This window comes from Castor canadensis, chromosome 8, assembly GCF_047511655.1.
Source record: "Castor canadensis chromosome 8, mCasCan1.hap1v2, whole genome shotgun sequence".
Classification (NCBI taxonomy): domain Eukaryota; kingdom Metazoa; phylum Chordata; class Mammalia; order Rodentia; family Castoridae; genus Castor; species Castor canadensis.
This window is the reverse complement of record NC_133393.1, coordinates 157,126,996-157,145,641: the sequence shown is the minus strand read 5'-3', so window position 1 is coordinate 157,145,641 and position 18,646 is coordinate 157,126,996. Positions and strand designations below refer to the sequence as shown.

Here is an 18,646-nt window from a genome sequence, read left to right as displayed (position 1 = left end):
TCTTTTAAATTTATTAGTATTTCTGTGTCAGCTTTACTAATGACATTCTCTTCTATCTGGAGGTGGCTTTTCCTTTAAGTTATTTCATTGTTTCTGATTTGAAAATGAAGACATGCATGGGTTGGTGAGTAGAACTTTCACTGTACACACAAACACTCCACATTATTTCTGCTTTGTCCTGAATGGGACACTAGTTACCAAAATCCAGAGGTGAGTCTGTCCAGCAAGTGCTGCCATGCTCAGACCTCATCCTGCAACAACCCAGGAGGTGGCATCTTGCTCTTGTATACATGTAGAGACTGGGGCACAGAGAGCCAAGTTTGCAGAGTTAGCTGGGGTAGGTAGTGGCTCTACCTGGGATTGTGCCCCAGCAGTCTGGCTTCAGACCTTCCCCTAGCCTTGTGTGAGGGTGGCTGCATGCTTTGTTTCCTGCTGTGATCAACAAATCATAAGTGCTAGTTTCCAAGTTCACTATTTTTAGTATAGCTCTAGACACAGAGAGAGCATCACAACTGGAAAAGAGGCTGGCACATTTCTTCTTTTCAGAGGCTTAATTTGTGACTTGGTTTATGGATTTTTTTGGCAGTGCTGGAGCTTGAACTTAGGGCTTCCCATTTGCAAAGAAGTCATGCCTCCAAATCCTTTTTTGCTGTGGTGCTTTTTGAGACAGGCTCTTGCTTTTTACCCAGGCTGGCTTGGACCACAGTCCTCCTATTAATGCTTCCTGTAGTAGCTGGAATGACAGGTGCACTCCATCGTGGCTAGATTTTTTTCTTTTGAGCTAGGGTCTCTCACAATTTTTGCCCAGGCTGGCCTGGAACCTTGATCCTCCTGATCTCAACCTCCCAAGTTTCTAGGATGATAGGTATGAACCATCAGTGCCTGGTGGGTTTCTGGATATTTTTTAAGAGAAAATGAAAGTGATAGGAAACTAGAAATTGCCTTGTTTGGGTGCAAGCTTCTCTACATAGCTGCACATCCAGTCTTAGGAAGCTTACTGTTCACAGGGTTTGCACCCTGCTCGATTTTATCACTGTTCTTGGTGGTGTTTTCTTGACCTTCACAGATTTGAGAGCCTTTTAATTTTCATTTTACTTGTCATTGTTTGCATAATCTGTTTATGCTGTGCTAATCAGTGCACCAAGGTTCCAATTTGATACTTGTTACTTTGATTTCAGATTGACTGTAATGTAGAAACATGTATTATGATATCTAATGTCATAATGTTCCAACTTAATATATTTTGCCTCCTGATTTCCTTTCAGCTGTATTTTCCTGGAATATCTTTATTTTTTGCTTTTAATTTTATTGTTTGTTGGTAGGAGTGTCCTCAGAAGGCCCCACATATGTGGCTGTGTTGAACAGCCAGTTTGATAGTCTTTGCCTTTTAGTAGAAGTAGCTAATGTGTTTACGTTTACTGTCATTGCTGGCAGAGCCATTCTGTCCTAAGCACTGTGTTCCGTGCTGACCTCTTGTTACCCTACTCTTGTGGACTAGCTCACCTTATCCATACATGTGCAAGTCCACTTGTCTTTCTGTCTGCAGTGCTTTTAGCAGAGATCATGTCCTCATTTTTATCAGTGTCAGTGTTTACATTCATCAAATGCACTCCAGAAGATGAGATCATCACTGGAAGACTTAACCCATCACAATTCCTTCTGAAGCCATGGGGAGGATTGGGTGACTCTTTCCACGCCTACTGTCCATGCCCCATAGTCTAACTTAACCCAACCAGAGGCCACACCAGGGTATCATAACACAACTGTTTTTCACAGTAAACAGAATATTAAGTGACAGTGATGCTGATTTTACATTCAGTTTTCCAGCCATAGGAACAGAGATTTCCTTCCTTCCTTCCTTAATGCCTTCCTTCCTTCCTTCTTCCCTTCCTCTCTCCCTTCCTTCCCTCCCTCCCTTTTCTCTTCTTTGACAGGGTCTTACTCTGTACTCCAGGCTGACCTCAAACTCTCAATCCTCCTGCCTCAGCCTCTCAAGTGCTGAAATTACAGGCTTGTACTCCCATGCTGGGCAACAGGATGGCTTATATCTAGCTCCTCCTATTTAATTGGGATCAGTGGTAGCCATCAATCTCACCTGTGACTTTTCCAATCTTCTCCTGACTTGCTGAGGCTCTTTTTTGGCCTGGCTGCATCTTCTATTCACTTTTTCGGGAAAAGTAAGTGGGTGGTCTACCTTCTAAGTCCTTGCAAATTGGTCCTATTTATTCCCTTTGTCCAACACAACCAGAAGTAGGGGCAAAGTCACAAGTGAGGCTTTTTCAGCCAAATCTTCCCTTTGTCCTCTGGTTCCAGGTCTCATTCAGTTCAGGGGACAGTTTGTGTCTTTGCAGGTTCTTGTTCTCCCATCTTTAATATTTTTTTACTCCAGTGTCACCTGGATGAGGATCGCACAGGTCTCCTTGGTCCTTTAAATTCTGTGATGCCAGATCCAGGATGTGTTTTTTCTGTTTCTGGTTGGAGCTCTTCTTCAGCTCAGGAGACCCTGGGAGTTCCTTTCCAACACCGAATTTTCAGCCTAATCTCACCCGTTCCCTTCTTGCCTACAGGGCTTCTTCCTCAGGAGCTCCTGTGATTCTTAAGTTGCAAGCCCACCCTCTTGTCTTGCCCACCCATCACCTTGTCTCTTTTTGCTCCAGGTCTTTGCTGTTTCCTATGAATTATCTCTTGTCTTCAAGATTGTTCTCACACCACTGTATCGATTTTCTGCAGTGACATTTTTGTTATTTGTAGCTTACCATACACATTTAAATTCCACTCTTCTATTTTCAGTATCTTTGTATTCACTTCCTATTTCTCCTGGCAGGTGGAGGGAGGTCTGCCTTCAGTCTACACTCCTGTGTGTTTCGTTCTTGGCTTCTGCATCACCATGGCCATCTCAGCCTTGTGGAGTTCTGTGGTACCACAAGCAGAATCCAAAGGCGACATCTGTTACCTTATAGAGCAACTGTCAGGGTCCTGAGTCTTCAGGAAGCACTCCTCCCACAGATAGTGCTCATGTTCTCCAGCCCCCGTCTGAATTTTGGCTTTGATGCCTTTTAATCAGGCAAAGGCCAAAGCTGGCTTGGAATCCTTCAGGGCTTGGCAGCCATGTCTTCAGCCTTCTTGTCCACCCCAGTGGGTATGGGGTGCTCTGATGACCCAGGCTGGCCCAGGAGGCTGGAGGATGTGCAGAGACTCTTGACTTCATGTGAGACCAACAGGCTTACACCATGTGGAAGCAGCCCCAGTCCTGAGCTCTTGCTGCTGTGGGGAGGTCAGATTCTATCTAAGCTGGGAGTTTTATGCTCTTTGGGGATCAGGGAACTGCACAGAAGAACACAGGCCCTGGGGTGCTGCTGGCCCCTTGCTTGATCCTGAGCTACATAGGAGACTCTTCCTACTAATTGTGCCTCTTCCAACAAAACTCACCTGCACCCACCCTTCTCCTCACAGGAGCAAAGGAGTCTCTGCTCATCTTCTTCTGCTCGACAGGAGCCTGTGTTCCTAGCCAGGTTCAGAAGTGATGCCTGATGTCTGCTCTTTTGTTGTGTTGGGTGTCTTACCAGATGTTGCACATGGGAGGTGCTCAGAGCATTCTTACTAGACTTGTGTACATACATGTGCTCCTCCTTCCTTTTCATGTCTGAAAATGAAAGCTGGGCAGAGGCAGTGAGATAAGCACACTGAGTCTGCTGCTGTATTAACCCGGAAATCCACAGCTGCTTCACAGCTGAGGAGTTGACACCGTCTTCACTCCAAATGCTAGAGAAGCCTGTGTTCCCCACAGGGTGGGATGGCTGTGCTCATGGGGAATGATGTCACTATGCCCCTCACCTGGACCTCATCACTGGAAGCCTCCCCAACCGGGGGTCCATGTGTCCTGTGAGAACCTGAAGGCTCCTGTGGCCATGGCTACAGACAGATCCATCCAGATCAAAACCCATCTGAGAGACAAGCAACAGAGCCAGTGCCCTGCAGGGGTTCCTCCCTGAGTGGCACCCATGACCAAGAGAGGCAGGAGGCTGCCAGAAGAGGCAGGTGCTTGGACTTCACCCTGATGTAGTCATTGGGATGTCAGCACTCCACAACATTCTGGAGGCACCAGGAGGAAAACAGCCCCTCCCTAGAGACCTCCAGAGTGTCTTGAAAGCCTTTCTCCTACATCTCTTTCCTTTTCCTACCCCAAGTGCCTGGGAGGGCAGCCTGGGGCATCCTTCCTTCTTCTCCAGATAAGGAAACTGAAGCTCAGGAAGGTAGGCTGACTTCCACAGGTCACCTACCCAGAATGCAGAACTGTCATACCCCTAGGCAGAGCACGATCAGGTCTAATCCAAAACAGTACTATTTGTGCCGCAGCATAGCCCGAGAAAAGGCCTTGTCACTCCAAGAGGCATGGTCAGGTGTGATCACACATGCTGCCTGCTCAGGCTGACTTATGTCCCAATTCCCAGGAGACATCTGAGGGGAACCAGCAGCAGATGCGCAGTGACAGCGCCGGTGAGCGTGATGGGGGTGGATACCATCTGAGGACCTGCATCACCTGTCAAGTCTCTGGTTTAATAGGGAGCTGACATTTCCAGTAATGTGGATGGAGAAAAGAATCCTTCTATTTCATTTTTAAAGACTGGTCTTTAACAAGCATCCCTGCAAGTGCAGTATTTGATTCCGACTGCAGCACACCGGGAAGGGTGGCCAGCAGGCAGAGGCCCTCTTCCTGCTTGCTGCTGTCTCTGCCTGCAGCGCCGAGCCGAGAACACGGGTTGCATCTAGACCCATGGACTGCAGACTGTGTGAGGAGTGGACCAGCTCAATGAGACCAGAGGCTGAGCATAAGACAGGCTGGGATGGTGAAGAATCCCAGAGACTGCACCAGAGGTGTCAGGAAGAAGCTGTGCTCTAACAGCTTCCACTATTTGCATGCTGACTTACTTTCCCTCCTTACGTTCATGGCCTAACTTTCCAATTACAGCCAAGAACTGAATTCATAGTCTGCCTTTACAAAAAAATCAGTCATTGAGCATTTCCATCCATGAGACTGCAAGGCTGCATATTAAGGCAAAGGAGCAAAATGCTCTCGAGCACTCTTCCAGCACTGCCATCCAGGTGGAACTAGGCACCCTCCTGCAGGAAGGAGGATGCACCTGTGCGGCCCTGGGGTCTGGTCCAGCAGACGGCAGTAGCTTCAGAGTCCCTTCCCTGAGGGTCGCCACCTGGGCATCTGACTTCACTGTGCGTATGGAAGCCAGAGGGACCTGCCAGAGGTGCTCATTCTGGGCTCCAGGGGCCAGTCATGGCTGTAAAGCAACTTTCTGGAACATTCTGTGGCTTGCCTTCCATGAGCAGTCTTCTTCTAGTGGGCAACTGGGCCATGGAAAATGGTGGCTCAGAAACATGGCTACAGCAGAGGCTACCAACCCATAGGCCAAGGTGGTACCAGGTGAGGCCTTGCCTTTTCATCCCTAGCATAAAAATAGTAAGCCCTAAGAACATCAGGAGAATGAGGACTGTTGGGAAGTTGTCCCTCTGGAAATAAGATCCCAATTCTCCTGGGCTCCCCTGCAGGGTTAGGGACTGCGTCCAGCCAGAAAGCTCCCTTCTTCTTCTGCTGTGCCCTGGGGAGACAATCACCAGAGATGTCCTCGCCAGGCTGATACAGCATCATGTCCCATTTGTCCAGCTAACACATCGATCTCTGTTCTAAGCAACACACCAGGTTCTGGGGCAGCCCAGAAAGACCCACTGAGCACCAAACAGTGACCCAAGGTCCACTGGCTTTGAGGTCAGGAGCCATGTACTGCAGCCCTGAACCCTCACCCATCAACACGATGTGAAATGGGCCAGAGGGACAGGGGAGGGGAGGGATAGAGAAATAGTGGTGGGGATGGACAGGAAGGGCTGAGCCTAGGACCCAGCTGTGTGTGCAGGGACAGGAAGTCAACTTCCCAGCCCCCACTCCATGAAGACTAACCTGAACCCTGACCCTGGCTTTCAACCTCACCCTAGTCTTCAGCTATCAGGAGAGTGTCCTACCAATGGGCAGGTGCTGGTCACCTCCCTGCCACCAGGAACACTCTCTCCACACAGCCACTTGGCTTATTTGACAGGCTTGTCTCCCATTTCCCACTGGGTGAGGTTCCTCGAATTTCAACCATTTGCTATTTATGTATTTAAAATGACTCAAGGAACAATGGCTTTGAGGAGAATTGAGATGAATGCAGCACAATTACAGTAAATAGCGACAGCGTGTAATGTCTCCTATTAGGAAAAGTGCCCAGAGAAGTGATGTGGACTTGAGCAAACCAATCTCTTTGTTTCTGGGCTCATTTCTGCTGAGAAAATGAAGAATGTCGCTGCTTACAATACCAGTTGATGCAGCACCGCCATGTACGTTTTTGTTTACACACGGAATCTATTAAAATGTCCAGCTATTACTGTGGTGATGAATAGCGGTGATTCAGAACACAGAATGGATTGCACACGGGGATCAGAGTAATAACTTGGTGTTTTTCATTGTTTGTGCCGACCAATGATTAGTTAGGGTGCAGGTACCAGGTTCCTGAGGGCTGAGCACCCATTGCTCCCTCATCTCTTACACCACTTTTTAATCCTCAGCCTGCTTTGTCCTTGTGAGGACATCACATTTGGACAGGGTCCTGATTGATGAAAGGTGCTGGACTGTCCGAGTGCACCGCCATGCCTGCCTCCTCCCACAGCAAGAAGGGATGGTGTTCTTCTTCCCCCTGCTTCACAAAGCTCCTTTCCAGCAGTCTTCCTCCCACCTGGCCTGCTGCAAGCACCTCTTCCTGAATGCAGGATCTCTTCTGCCCCCAGTCTTCCCAGTCCTCCATCTGTCCTCTACCTGGGCATCATCAGGACACTTCAGGTTGTGGTGGGGTTGAGGACAGCAGCCTTTAAGCCCAGAATGCTCCTTGGGTAACTGGGTCAAAAAAGGAACCCAGATTTGTCCTGTGCCATCTCTCCAGGTGGCTGTCCTGGGACCCAGGAGCCATCTTGGACTTAGAAGCCCAGGCTGCCTGGTGAGTTTCTCTGGAATCAAAGACTCAAATTCACAGAGGGTTGGCCCAGGGATGGACCCATGGCTTGTACAGGAGCCCCGGGGGCTGGGGCTCCCCAGTCCACCTCTGTATGCAGCAAACCCACCTGCTGCCCCCTATGTTGGAGGGATTCTGCCAGGGGTTGGGATGACTATCTGGCAGGTTGAGTGGCATTCTAGCAGACCCTCAAAGACCTGAAGGAGGGAGGAAGGACCCGTGGCATGGGGGGGCAGCTATCCATGGCTTTTGGGCAGAAATCCCCCTCTGCCTTATTCAGGGCAAAATCAGTTTTCTCTTATTGGTTTCAGAGCAGGAAGTAGAACAGCAGCTGGGGTTTGGGGGCTGTAATAAAAGTTTTCATTGCCTAGATTGCTCATTTGGGAGCAGAGACGTCTGGCACCAACACTTCTAGGAGGCACGGCCTGTCCATCTGCAGGGCTCACAGCTGGCTCTGAGCACACCAAATGGACCAAAGCAGTGTTTGCTCCCCACTGGGAGCAGAGCTGTGACTCCCAGTCCTCTAGAGCAGCTGGCCTCGGACAGGCACAGAGGATGCTCAGGACTCACCAGCTGGTGGAGGGGACAGAAGGCCTTGGCCTCAAGGACAGCAAGCTCAGAAGATACCACATTAGGTCATGGGAGAGAGTGACACACTGCACCTGTGTCCCTGAAGTCCAGAAATGGTCTATAGATGTTCCCAGGCACAGACATGGGAGCAGGTCACACAGGGAATGACAAGCAGCCCAGAGGGCATAGAACTCTTGTCATCAGGAAGCTGCCAACCTCAGAAAAGGCCAAATGAATTTCTGGTGACCTCAGAGGGCTAGGAGGTAGCCTAGCTAGAATCGGCAGACACCACACTAAGGGGTGGAAGGAAGCAAAGAGCCTGGATTGGCTGTGCCTTGGCGAGCAAGAGGATCACAGGCTCCTGAAGGGGTTCAGGGCAGATGCAGGGTGATGAAGACCCCCAGACAACTAAGCCACACCCTCCTTCCTACTCATGTTCAGTCAGCCATGGGTAGGGGTTGGGTAGTGGCATGGTTCTCTACCAAGACACCATCTTTTTCTCTCTAGGCTGGGTGCTCTGCCACATAAGATGATTTCTTCCTCAAGGAGCCCTGGACCCCTGACTGGTGGCTGCTACAGGGCTCCCTGCCTGCTACACCGTCACTGGGAAGTGACCATGGGCATCCCAGGGAGAAATAAGGTCAGGATGCCACAAGGCCATCATAATACCTGTCTCTCCTCTTCACACCATCTTCAGTATACGGCAGAACTGCCCAAGTCTCCAGGTCCCTGCTCTGATGAAGACGTCTTACCTGCAGCCATATGGACATTCCCTAGCTGGAGCTGGATTCCTGAAGACACAGATTTCCGTATCGCTCAGGGCCTGCTGCACTCAGGAAGTCTCCATCACCCCTGTGTGGCTCCTTGGACCTTACCATCCTGCCCAGCTGGGACTTCATTCACTCTTGGTGATGCCCTGCCCCACTGAACACTTAGAAAGCCAGCCGCCCTGGGTGCTGGTCCAGAGCGCAGGTCCTGTGTGCACGTGTGTTTTCTCCTGTTCCTCTTGGCTGATTCAGCACAGCCCTCATCCCCCTCAGAAGCCGTGAGCTACTGGACCTTTTCAAATGGAAGCTGCAGTGCCCGACAGGGCTTGGTACACAGGTGTGAAAGGAACTCAGGCTAAAGCAAGGCTGGCTTGCTAAGATTGCCAGGGATTAACTTTCCTTTCTGACTTCTTGAAAAATCATCATAGCTTTCACTCCCTGACTTCCTATGCATTTGGTCTTTTCCCTCAAACTCTTGTTGGAAGTGGGTCCTGGGAGCCTGTTCATCTACTCCTGTCCCTTGGGATGCCCTCCAGTTCCCAGGCCCCCTTCTTCCTCATCTCTGCCCTTACCTTCGTGAGCATTTCATCTTTAGCTTCCCAAGCAGAGGGGCACAGGGTTAATCCTGGGCCTCCCACAGTGAGATCTATTTTCTCTTTGCCCTGAGGGATCACGCCATTGGCTTTGGAATTCCAAGCCAGGAGTTACACCTGGGTGCTGGAGCGCCTGGACCTGAGCACCTGGGGTAGATCCCTGGCTTGGGCAAGTCTGCTGGGAGGCGGTTGCACTCTGAGGTCTGTGGCTTTGTCATGACCTATTTGTTCCTTCTGAGTTTTCAGGGGTTTTTTCCAACTGTGGTGGCCTGAAATTTCATGCTGGTATCTTTAGGATGCAGCTGTGTTCATTCATTTCCTGGGCCTTGCTAGATGCTGTCACGCAGGAAATCCGTGTCTTTCAGTTCTGGGAATGTTTTTAGAAAATATTTCTCTGACCATTTCTTCTTCATTTTCCTCTATTTGGGGACCTTTTGCTTCAGACATCCTGAATTGACTTTCTACTTATCTATTTTTTTCCTATCCTATCTCTCATTTCTTTAAACAAACAAATAACAAAAAACTCTCTCTAGTTTTCTGACTGATTTCTTCAATTTTACATTCCATATATCACATTGGATTTTAAACACATTCTGCTGTTGTACACATGCACTCATATAAGCCTGTGATACACATGCACACACACGTATGCACAAACACACTCATATAAGGCATGTAATACACACACACACGCCCGCCCCCCCACATGCTCTCACACACACACACATTTTCAAAAAGTTTCTTGTGTTCTTCATGATCCTTTCAATAGCTTCCCTTTCCAGGTACCTGTTTCCAGGTAACCAAGTCTCCAAACACAGTGGTTTCATACAAGGGTCATCTGTATATAAGTCCAGGACTTAGGGACACTCTGCTTCCTGGGTGTCTGGGCCAGGCGGGCAGGAATGGATGTTCTCACTGGGTCCTGGGGCTCTTCAACACAGCAGCCTGGGGGCATCCAAACCTCCTTTGTGGGGCTTGGGGGGCCAAAAGCCAGTGCCCAAGAATTTAAGTCAGAAGCTGCTGAACACCCCAGGAGATGACAGTCACCCCTGTCAACCAGTCCAGCAAGTGAGGGAGCCAGCTGAGAGTCCAGGGGAGGGGATGTAGGCTCCAACTCCACTGGGAGAAAGATCAAAGGCCCTATGGCCACCTTTGGTCCCTCCACCTCCTCTGGAGTCCTGGACACACTTCCTCTGATCTCTCTGAGGGCCATGGTGGTGATGGTTTTATTTTGTGTGTTTGTATTGCTTTTCTTCTGCTATGTCTGTTGTTTCTGTTTCCTCTAAGTTCCTGTTCCTTTTTCTTTCATCTCTCTCCTCATACAGGGATCCTCCACTTTCCACCATCATGGATGTGGCACTGAAAAGACTAGGGGTGGTAGGTGAGCACCACAGAAGTCTACTCAGGTGTTAACTCACACCACCCAGGGGTCTTGATCTGGGCTTGGTAAGCTTAGTGTCTCCCAAAATTTTCATCCATGCAGAACCTCAAAATCTGACCCCACTTGGAAACAGGATTTTTCCAGATGCATCAGGAACATGGTGGTAGAATTACCTAGATTTAGAGTGGGACCCAAATCCAGGAGCCAGTGTCTTTGTGAGAGAAAGAAGGGGGAGATTTGACATTCAAGTGAGGCCATGTGAAGACAGAGACAGAGCCTGGAGTGATGGGCCACCAGTCAGGGACACTAGGAGCCACAGAAGCTGGAAGAGGCAGGAAGATGGGCCCCTAAGAGCTCCAGAGACAGGTGGCCCTGATGACTGATGGACTTCTGGCCCCCAGAACTATGAAAGAATCCATTCTGCTGTTTGAAGCCGCTCAGAGTAAGGCCATTGCATCTGCCAGCTACAGGACACTCCCAGGAAGCTCATCGAGAAGAAGTCCCCCCACCCCCCAACCCAGCCTGCTGGTTGCTGTCTGGGTCTCACATCCAGTACACCTATTTTCACCTAATCTGTTTTCTAGAAGCTCCCTCCAGGCTCGGCTGTGCTGGTGCAGGTTTAGTCCCCAGGGCTCCAGCATGAGCCTCCAGAGGGTTATCTAGTGGGGTGCATAGCAGAGGACCAGGATCTCCCGCACAGCCTGTCACTGGTCTCGTGCTCAGGAACCTGCCACATACATCCCAAGCACCAGGGGCAGCACCCACTGCTCCAGGGTCCAGCTCTCCTTGATGCTAGGCCCTCCTCCCGTCCATGTTGCTGTCCTCAGCTCTCCAGCTGATTTGTGTTTGCAGAAATATGCCATTCCCTCTCCCATGTCCCTGACACCTTGCAGGGGCTGCCAGAAGGCAGATGAGGGCAATGTGGGGAGTCTGTTTTTTTTAAGCTGGGGCTCAATGCAAGCATTTACTGAGTTTCCTCTGAGAACTGGCCCTCCAGTGTGTGGCCCAGGAATGTCCACCCTCCTGCAGAGAAAGGGCTGGCAGTGGTGGGAACCCCAGCTGACCCATGGTTTGATAGTCATGAGGCTTAGGATCACACAGTGATTCTTCCTTCCTGCTGGGGTACTCTGGAGTGGGGGTCTGTTTCTCCATGGATCTTGTTATTGGGGCCATTGGGGAATACACAGTCCACAGAATCCAAGGATGAAGAGAGACTGAGGTTCCAGCTCACTTTCTATAGAAGTGCCTTTTCTGGGATTGGTCCTTCCCCACCTCTGAGCATACAGAAAGCTCCAGGCACAGTCCTGGGTGCAGCACACAGTGGCCCACACAACAAGCTGACAGGCAAACCCTGCTGTTCTGCTCCAGAGCCCCAGGAGATGGGGGCACTGGCTGCCCAACCTGGGTCAATAACCAGATTGAAACAAGATGAGAAGAGATAGCAAGTCAGATCCCTGCTGGCTGGACGTCCAGCTTCCCAACAGACCTGGCCTTCCCCCAGTCCAATGTCTATTGGAGGCTCTGGGACAGCCCTGTACCCTGGACCTCAGTGCTCTGCTGGCCGGGTAGAGGTTAGACATCTATCAGGTCAGCCGGCATATCTACAGCCTCAGATCTATTCCTGAGGAAAGTACTTTCAGTGCCATGGACACAGCACTGGCTCCTGAACAGGACCCCATGGAAACCCCAGTGAATCTCTCCATCCCGGCCGACCATGCAGTCCTGCCATACAGAGTTAAAATGTGGTGCTTAATCACTAATTTGGAAAATGGACTCCACCTTGCTTGGTTTATTCTGACTTAAGAGATGGCATGGATCACCACTGAGCTTCTTGTAGCCCATAAACATTGCAAAACTGTGCAGAGTAAACACCGATTACGGTATTTCTGAAAGCCCCTAGCATTCAGCACACAGCCCCAGTCAGTGAACACCTGCACAGAGGCATCCTAGCCAGCTGTGTGAGACCAGAGTTGCACCTGGGCTGCCTCCAGCCTTCTCCTCTCAGTGAGCTCTGCTACAGGGGCTGATGGCAGCCAGGGCAGAGCCAAGGGACTGAAGGGAAGGATGGAGCCCATGGCCTGTCTCCAGGGAGAAGGATCCACTCTGCCCTTGGGGAGAATCTGCAGTGTCAACCAGGGTCGCTCCACCCAGTGCAGACAGATGTCCACAAGGCAATGCCAGGCCCAAAGGCAGAACTCACAAAAGCAGCCCAGAGCCCTGCTTGTCTCCTGGGTCCCCAGAGCAATGGATATCCCATTTTCCAGAGTGACTTACAGTGACACTGATATCTCACAAGCCACCATGTGTGTGCACATGTCATTAAATGGCACTCACCCCCACGACCTGGAAAGCACACTAATATTTTTATGCCACTTATTCCTCCTTCTAAATGCTGCTCATGAGTCACTAAATGAATTTCACAACCCGCTCGCTAATGGGGTGCTGACCTGTACTTTGAAAAGCTGTGATCTCACAAATGCAAACATCAGCAGTGCCTGGGGTCCATTAATCCATTGATCACACGTATTTAGGCAGGCCCCGTGATGGGGCAGGGCTGCAGGACCCCCAGGCTCAGGCCCTGGAGAAGTGAAGGCACCAGGATGGAGGGGTTTGGAGATTGGCTGGTCTGTGAGTGGGAGTGGCCAGAGTGGGGAGGGACCTAGGTTGGAGGATGGTCTAAGACAAGAATAGGGCATGGGGATGGAATTAGTAGCCCCCATGTGATCGCCAGGCTCTTAAAATCTATTGATAAGAAAACCATCATCTCAGAAAACCAATTTATGGCAACACATGAAGCCCCACGGCACTAATTTGCTCTCTAAAAGGGGTCGTGAGGCAATTGTGGAGCCAGGATTGTAAGTTCCAATTCTATCGTGTCTGGCTCCAGAGGTCAACCAACCTTTTAGAAAGCTGGAAAACAGGTCAGCACAGGCCAGGGATTCCAGTAGAGGCTGGGCTCCAGGTGTTTCCAGAGCCTCAGAAGATGCCTGGCAAAGTGCAGAGGCCAGCGTCCCCTGGCCACAGGACACAGTCTCTTGACCAGGTTGCCCACACAGCACTCAGCACTGGGAACATGACACTGGGCTGGGGTGTGGGAAAGAGACCCTAAGTCCACTGCACTCATCCAGGTGGACATGGACCCCTGTGGCCTATGCCATTGTGAGGGAAAACTGCCCAAGGTGCCAGGGTGTATGTCCAGCAACTTATCTCAGGAAAGGAATCTCAAAGAATGGTCCAGAGCCCTTTGCTTCCACCCACCTGTGGGAAGAGCAGTTCTGGGGACCAAGTTTTCTGTGGCTTCTGAAAAAGAGGAGCCCTTCCCATTCAGTGGGATAAGAAGGGACTGAGGTGCCTGGGGGCTGCAGTCTAGGCCATCAGCAGAATGCAGACATGTCTCCTCTCCAGTTCTGACTCTTTCGAAAGTCCCCTTACCCCAGTTGGGCTACAGAAGCTTGTTCTTAGGCGGGGAGGTGCACCCAAACCAGACAGACCTCACCATTAGGGCATCAATTTAATTTAGGGGTTGAACAACCCTGTGGTGGTTCTGTGTCCAGCCAGATCCTGAGTGCCCCCAATGACCATTTCATTAGGGCCAGGCTTTCTGGGACTTAGTCCCAGAAGGTGAGGTGAGAGGAGACAGGGCTAGTTGCCTCTCTGCATAAGGAACAAGCCACTCGCTGCTGCCTGTCCCATCACGGTCCCTGGTGTCCACACCTCTGGCAGGCTCTGGTGTCTGAAGCTGTTCATCTTCCCCAACATGCCCCCAAGAAAGAAGCAGGCCACTTACCGTGGTGGTCTTTATCCGCCCACCGGGCTGTGTGCACGTCCAGCCTGAGCGGTTTATTAACAAGTCACAACCTTCCCCCTCCAGGCAGGGAAGCATGTCACACCACTGCTTCGTTTTGATGATCCGTGCTGTGGGGGAGAAGAGAGCGCAGTCAGTGCACTGCTCACTGCTCACCTGCATATACAATGAGGAAAACACCTCCTTGGTTTGGGGCTCACTCCACAGGCCTGGTTCTGCTCTGGCTCGTCATAAACCAGCAGGGGGTAACAAGGGTGACACTTTCACAGATCAGTGTCAAAGGCCCCTCCTGGATGGATAACAGCCTCGCTCTCTGCTCTCTGCTTTGTCAGGAAAGGGCACAAGGAGGGGTCCCCAGTCAGGTGTACCGAGGTGGCTGCCCACTCCTAGCTCAGTGCTAGGAGTTTGACTTAGCAGGAAGTGGTGGGCTCTACAGTAAACATGGCCCCAGCCCCACCAGCCTCTCATCTGCAGACATGGGGCTGGCTCTTGACCTGGGCTGACCCGAGGTTGACCCCTGATCCTGCACCTGTGACTCCAGGGTCCCAGACTGGAAGGCCTCAGTTCTGGTCATGAGTACTGGATCCTACAGGTGAGGTGGGGGAGCTGGTGACTCCTGTTAGGACTCTAAAGCCCAACTTGACGTCTTCCACAAGATAGGGAAGTGCGTTTTCCCTTCCCTGGAAGGCCACCCTAGCGTGTGGCTCTAGGGACCAGGCAGACTAGAGATTGCTCCATGAGACAAAGCCCTAGAAACAGGAGTCCATAATGGAGTCAGTGCTGATAGCATCACGCAAACCAGAAGAACCTCCAAAGACCTACCAGTGATTTCACACATAGGAAAAAACCCCACCTCCTTCCCACTGCACTTCTAACTACCCTGGCTGGACTACAAGATCTATAAACGAGCATTATAGAGGAGTTGAAAAGTCCGAGCATTCATTCACATCAATCCCAAACACCTGCCAGGTGCTGTTCCACTCCAGGGTTAAGTTGTAAGCACACACATGCATATGTGGGATCGACCCTCAGTGTCAACCCCTAGGTCAGAGACTGGAATCAAAAAGGATCTTCCATTAGAAAAAGGGAGGAGGTGTCTAAGGAAGACCATTAGATGGGGTTTGAACTCAGGGCCTTCATCTTGAGTCACTATGCCAGCCCTTTTTAGTGATGGATTTTTTCCAGATAGGGTCTCATGGATCTATTTGTCTGTCCCCTGAGTAGGTAGGATTACAGGCGTGAGCGAGCAGTGCCTGGCTTAGGCATTTTGAAGGATACTATTTGAACAAGGAATTAATGAAACTGTAGGAAGGATTAAAGAGACACCAGTAGAACTGACACTTCTTTGTATTAAAATAATCTTTCATTTCACCTCTTCTAATTTTCCCCCTAAATTTACTATTTACTCCTCAAAGATCCTTGATGATAATATAGACTCCATAGCTCTCAAGTGCAAGTTTTAGATGTATATGTTCACAAGGCAGAAATCTTGAAACATCAGCATGTTAGCTTATATTTTGGTTTTGGTGAAACCTACAATGCAGATTCTTTAAGATAGTAATACAAAAAAATCGTGTTGACAAGTATGTGGAGAAATTAGACCCACATATATTGCTGCTGAAGATGTAAAATGGTGCAGAGCTTTGGAAAATTCTAGTAGTATTTCCTTAAAGGGCTAAACCTAAGAGTTAGCATCTAACCAGGAATCCAAGAGAAATGAAAAGCACATTCTCACAAAAACTGTATGCAAATGTTCACAGCAACATTATTCATAATAGTAAAGAAATGACCCAAATGTCTATCAGCTGATAGATAAATGTGACATATCTACACAGTGGAATACTGTACACCCATAAAAGGAACATCAAGAACTGACAGATGTTACAAGATAAAAAAAAATAAATAAATAAAAAGGAAGACCATTAGAAACCAAAGGAGAGTGGCTATGTGTCTGTCCCATGCTTGCTTGTGGAACACACACCCTACACTGACCACAGCATGGTCCATGGTGGGGGATGCACCTCTCCCCCAGGCTGGGAGGCCCTTGCTTGGACTTTGTCCCACCACTCACTCATTCAGCCTTCACTGTCTCAGGGGCAGACTTGAACCTCATCTGGTTAGGATTTGTGTATTAAGAACCTTCATGTTTTCCTGCTTGGGCTCCCTCTTCCTGGGGCTCCCTGCTTTGATTGGCCCCTGACCCAGTGGTGCAGAGCCACAGCACCACCCAGTCCCCTCACAGGCCCAGGCGTCAGAGACCCTCCTGGCCCATGCAAGAGGTGAGCACAGCCCTTATGCGGCCAGTCCCACCCTGCTCCCCATCATAGCTCCCCAACTTCTGGACTTCCTCCTTTTCCACTTTGCCTTTGTCTTTCTAAAAGATAAATCGTGAGCCTCTTGCTCTGCATAAACTATAGCATCAGTTCCGCAGAAACCAAAATTCCTCTGCGGTTTCTCACAGTAGGGAAGGGATGGCCACCATGCAAACATGTCCATATTGGCAACCAGGCCAGCGTCAAAGGCCATGCACTTAAGCAGGCGCACAGCGCACATAGAAAGTCCATTGCCAGTCAGGGCCCTGACTTTCCCATGACTTGATATCCCTCATAATGTTTGACAAGTGGCTGTACAGATCTCCTCTGCCTGGGTCCTAGCAGCAGGCCATGGGGGCAGTGGCCATCCAGTAGAGCAGTGGGAAAGAGCAACAGGGATCCACCCTATCACGGGGAAGGCCTGGGCCTTAAGGTCACTCCAAGAGAGGTGGATCAGTTTGGAAAACAGAAGGTCTCCCAGAGGTAGTGACCGGCTCTCCTGGCCAGTGCTGACACAGCAGGAGGACCTGCCTGAGGACCTGCACAGAGCCCAGTGCACAGGACACCTGGGTTCCATTAGTTATTCCTGCCACGGCTGCAGCATAGGACCCTGTGGGGTGAGCTGTCCACCAGATCCCAACCTGTTCTCTTCACACTCATAGCCAATGAGGTGAGGTGCCTGCCAGCTAGACTCCTAGACCAGGATCCTTTGCCAGCCCCTGCTAGGCACACAACACAAATTCATATGATGAAGCCACGGCTCCCCATTCAGCCTGAAGGGGACTTGGAAACCTTTACCTTTAACTGCCTATCCCAAGAGCCAGGAGCAGGAACTAGCTGCCTCAGGTGAGTGAGCAACAAGAGGAAGGCAGGTGGCCTGGGTTCAGCACAATCTCTAGCACATAGAGCAGGGTCTAGGTTGCTCAGTGCAGGCAGGGCTGGCACAGACCAGGTGCCAAGGCAGAGCACAGAACCGGGACACAGATCCTGGCTTGTCTGTAGGGAACACTGTGAAGGCCCAGGCTTTGGACGCTTAAGATAGAAGGCCGTAGGGAGCTGGGACTGGGTTCAAATTCCACTCACTTGTTGCCACCTGGGGACCTTGAGCCAGAGATCTCACTCTGAGCTGGAACCTCCCTGGGAAACTATAAGATAACACCTGGTCCAGAAGGTCAGCACATATAAATATCCTTCTGCCCTCAGGGTCAGGCCTGGATGGTGGCCACTGTGGGGCTGGGATGGCAACACACTAGGAGAGCCACAGCAGCCTCAGAGCGTCCTGAGCAGATGGCTTGCTTGGCTCCTGGTGGCTCCTCCCCCAGGGCCCCAGCTCAGCACTGCTCTATGCAGAGGCCTCTCCAGGCCCTCTGCCCCAGGGGAGAGCTCCACCTTGCATGGAGGTGCTGAGGTCAGGAAGCAATGAGAGCAATGAGAGTGGGATCCTGACATCTTTGGGTTAGGGGAAGGGGCCGGTGTGCTGGCCACTCTCCAACCTGGTAAGATGCCACACACACGCCCAGTTCCCAAGCATGAGTGTTCGTGTAGACATGTGTGCACATATAAAACTCATGAACATAAAATAGGCACACAGGTGTACATCTACACAGGTGCACACACAGCATTCTCATACATGTACACATACGTGCAAACACAGCAATACTCAATGTACACAGACGACACACATGCACACACACAAGCCACAGATTGCACACAGGCAGGCCATACTGAGGGTGTGCCTGGCTACATCAGGCACATGGAAAGAATGGACCAGCAGAGTCACTGGCCCTGCTCTACCCTCTGGTCGAGGGTGTGCCCAGGGACCAACCCTCAGAGGACACTGGGGCTTGCATGAACACACAAGTCCTTTTGTTTGCTTGTAGGAGCATTGCTGGCCCAGCCCAGCCCACTTCCTGCTGCAGGCGGTGGGAGCAACAGAGCCGGGCCACCACATCTCAGGGACAAAGGGGCCTTTCATGCCCACACCTCTCCACTTCATTTCACCCAGGCACAGGCTGCATAGGCCCTCCTCTGGCCTTGATGTGGCAGTAGCTCTCAGGGCAAGGGAAGGCCGGCTCCAAGGACGAAAGGAGCCTCCTGTGGGGCGTGAGTGATGACTGATGGCCAGGCTCTGGGCACAGCCTGTAACATGAGATAACCACAGGGGCC

At 50.7% G+C, this 18,646-nt stretch overlaps 1 protein-coding gene across 3 annotated transcripts in view; it reads right to left on the bottom strand.

Annotated features, from left to right (window-relative positions):
* Tafa5 (TAFA chemokine like family member 5) overlaps positions 1-18,646 on the bottom strand; it is a 218,502-nt gene that overhangs the window by 16,426 nt on the left and 183,430 nt on the right. For all 3 annotated transcript variants that reach the window (XM_074084727.1, XM_074084728.1, XM_074084726.1), the window contains one exon: positions 14,151-14,278. In XM_074084727.1, coding sequence (XP_073940828.1) covers positions 14,151-14,278 — 128 coding nt within the window. The remainder of the gene's footprint in view (positions 1-14,150; positions 14,279-18,646) is intronic.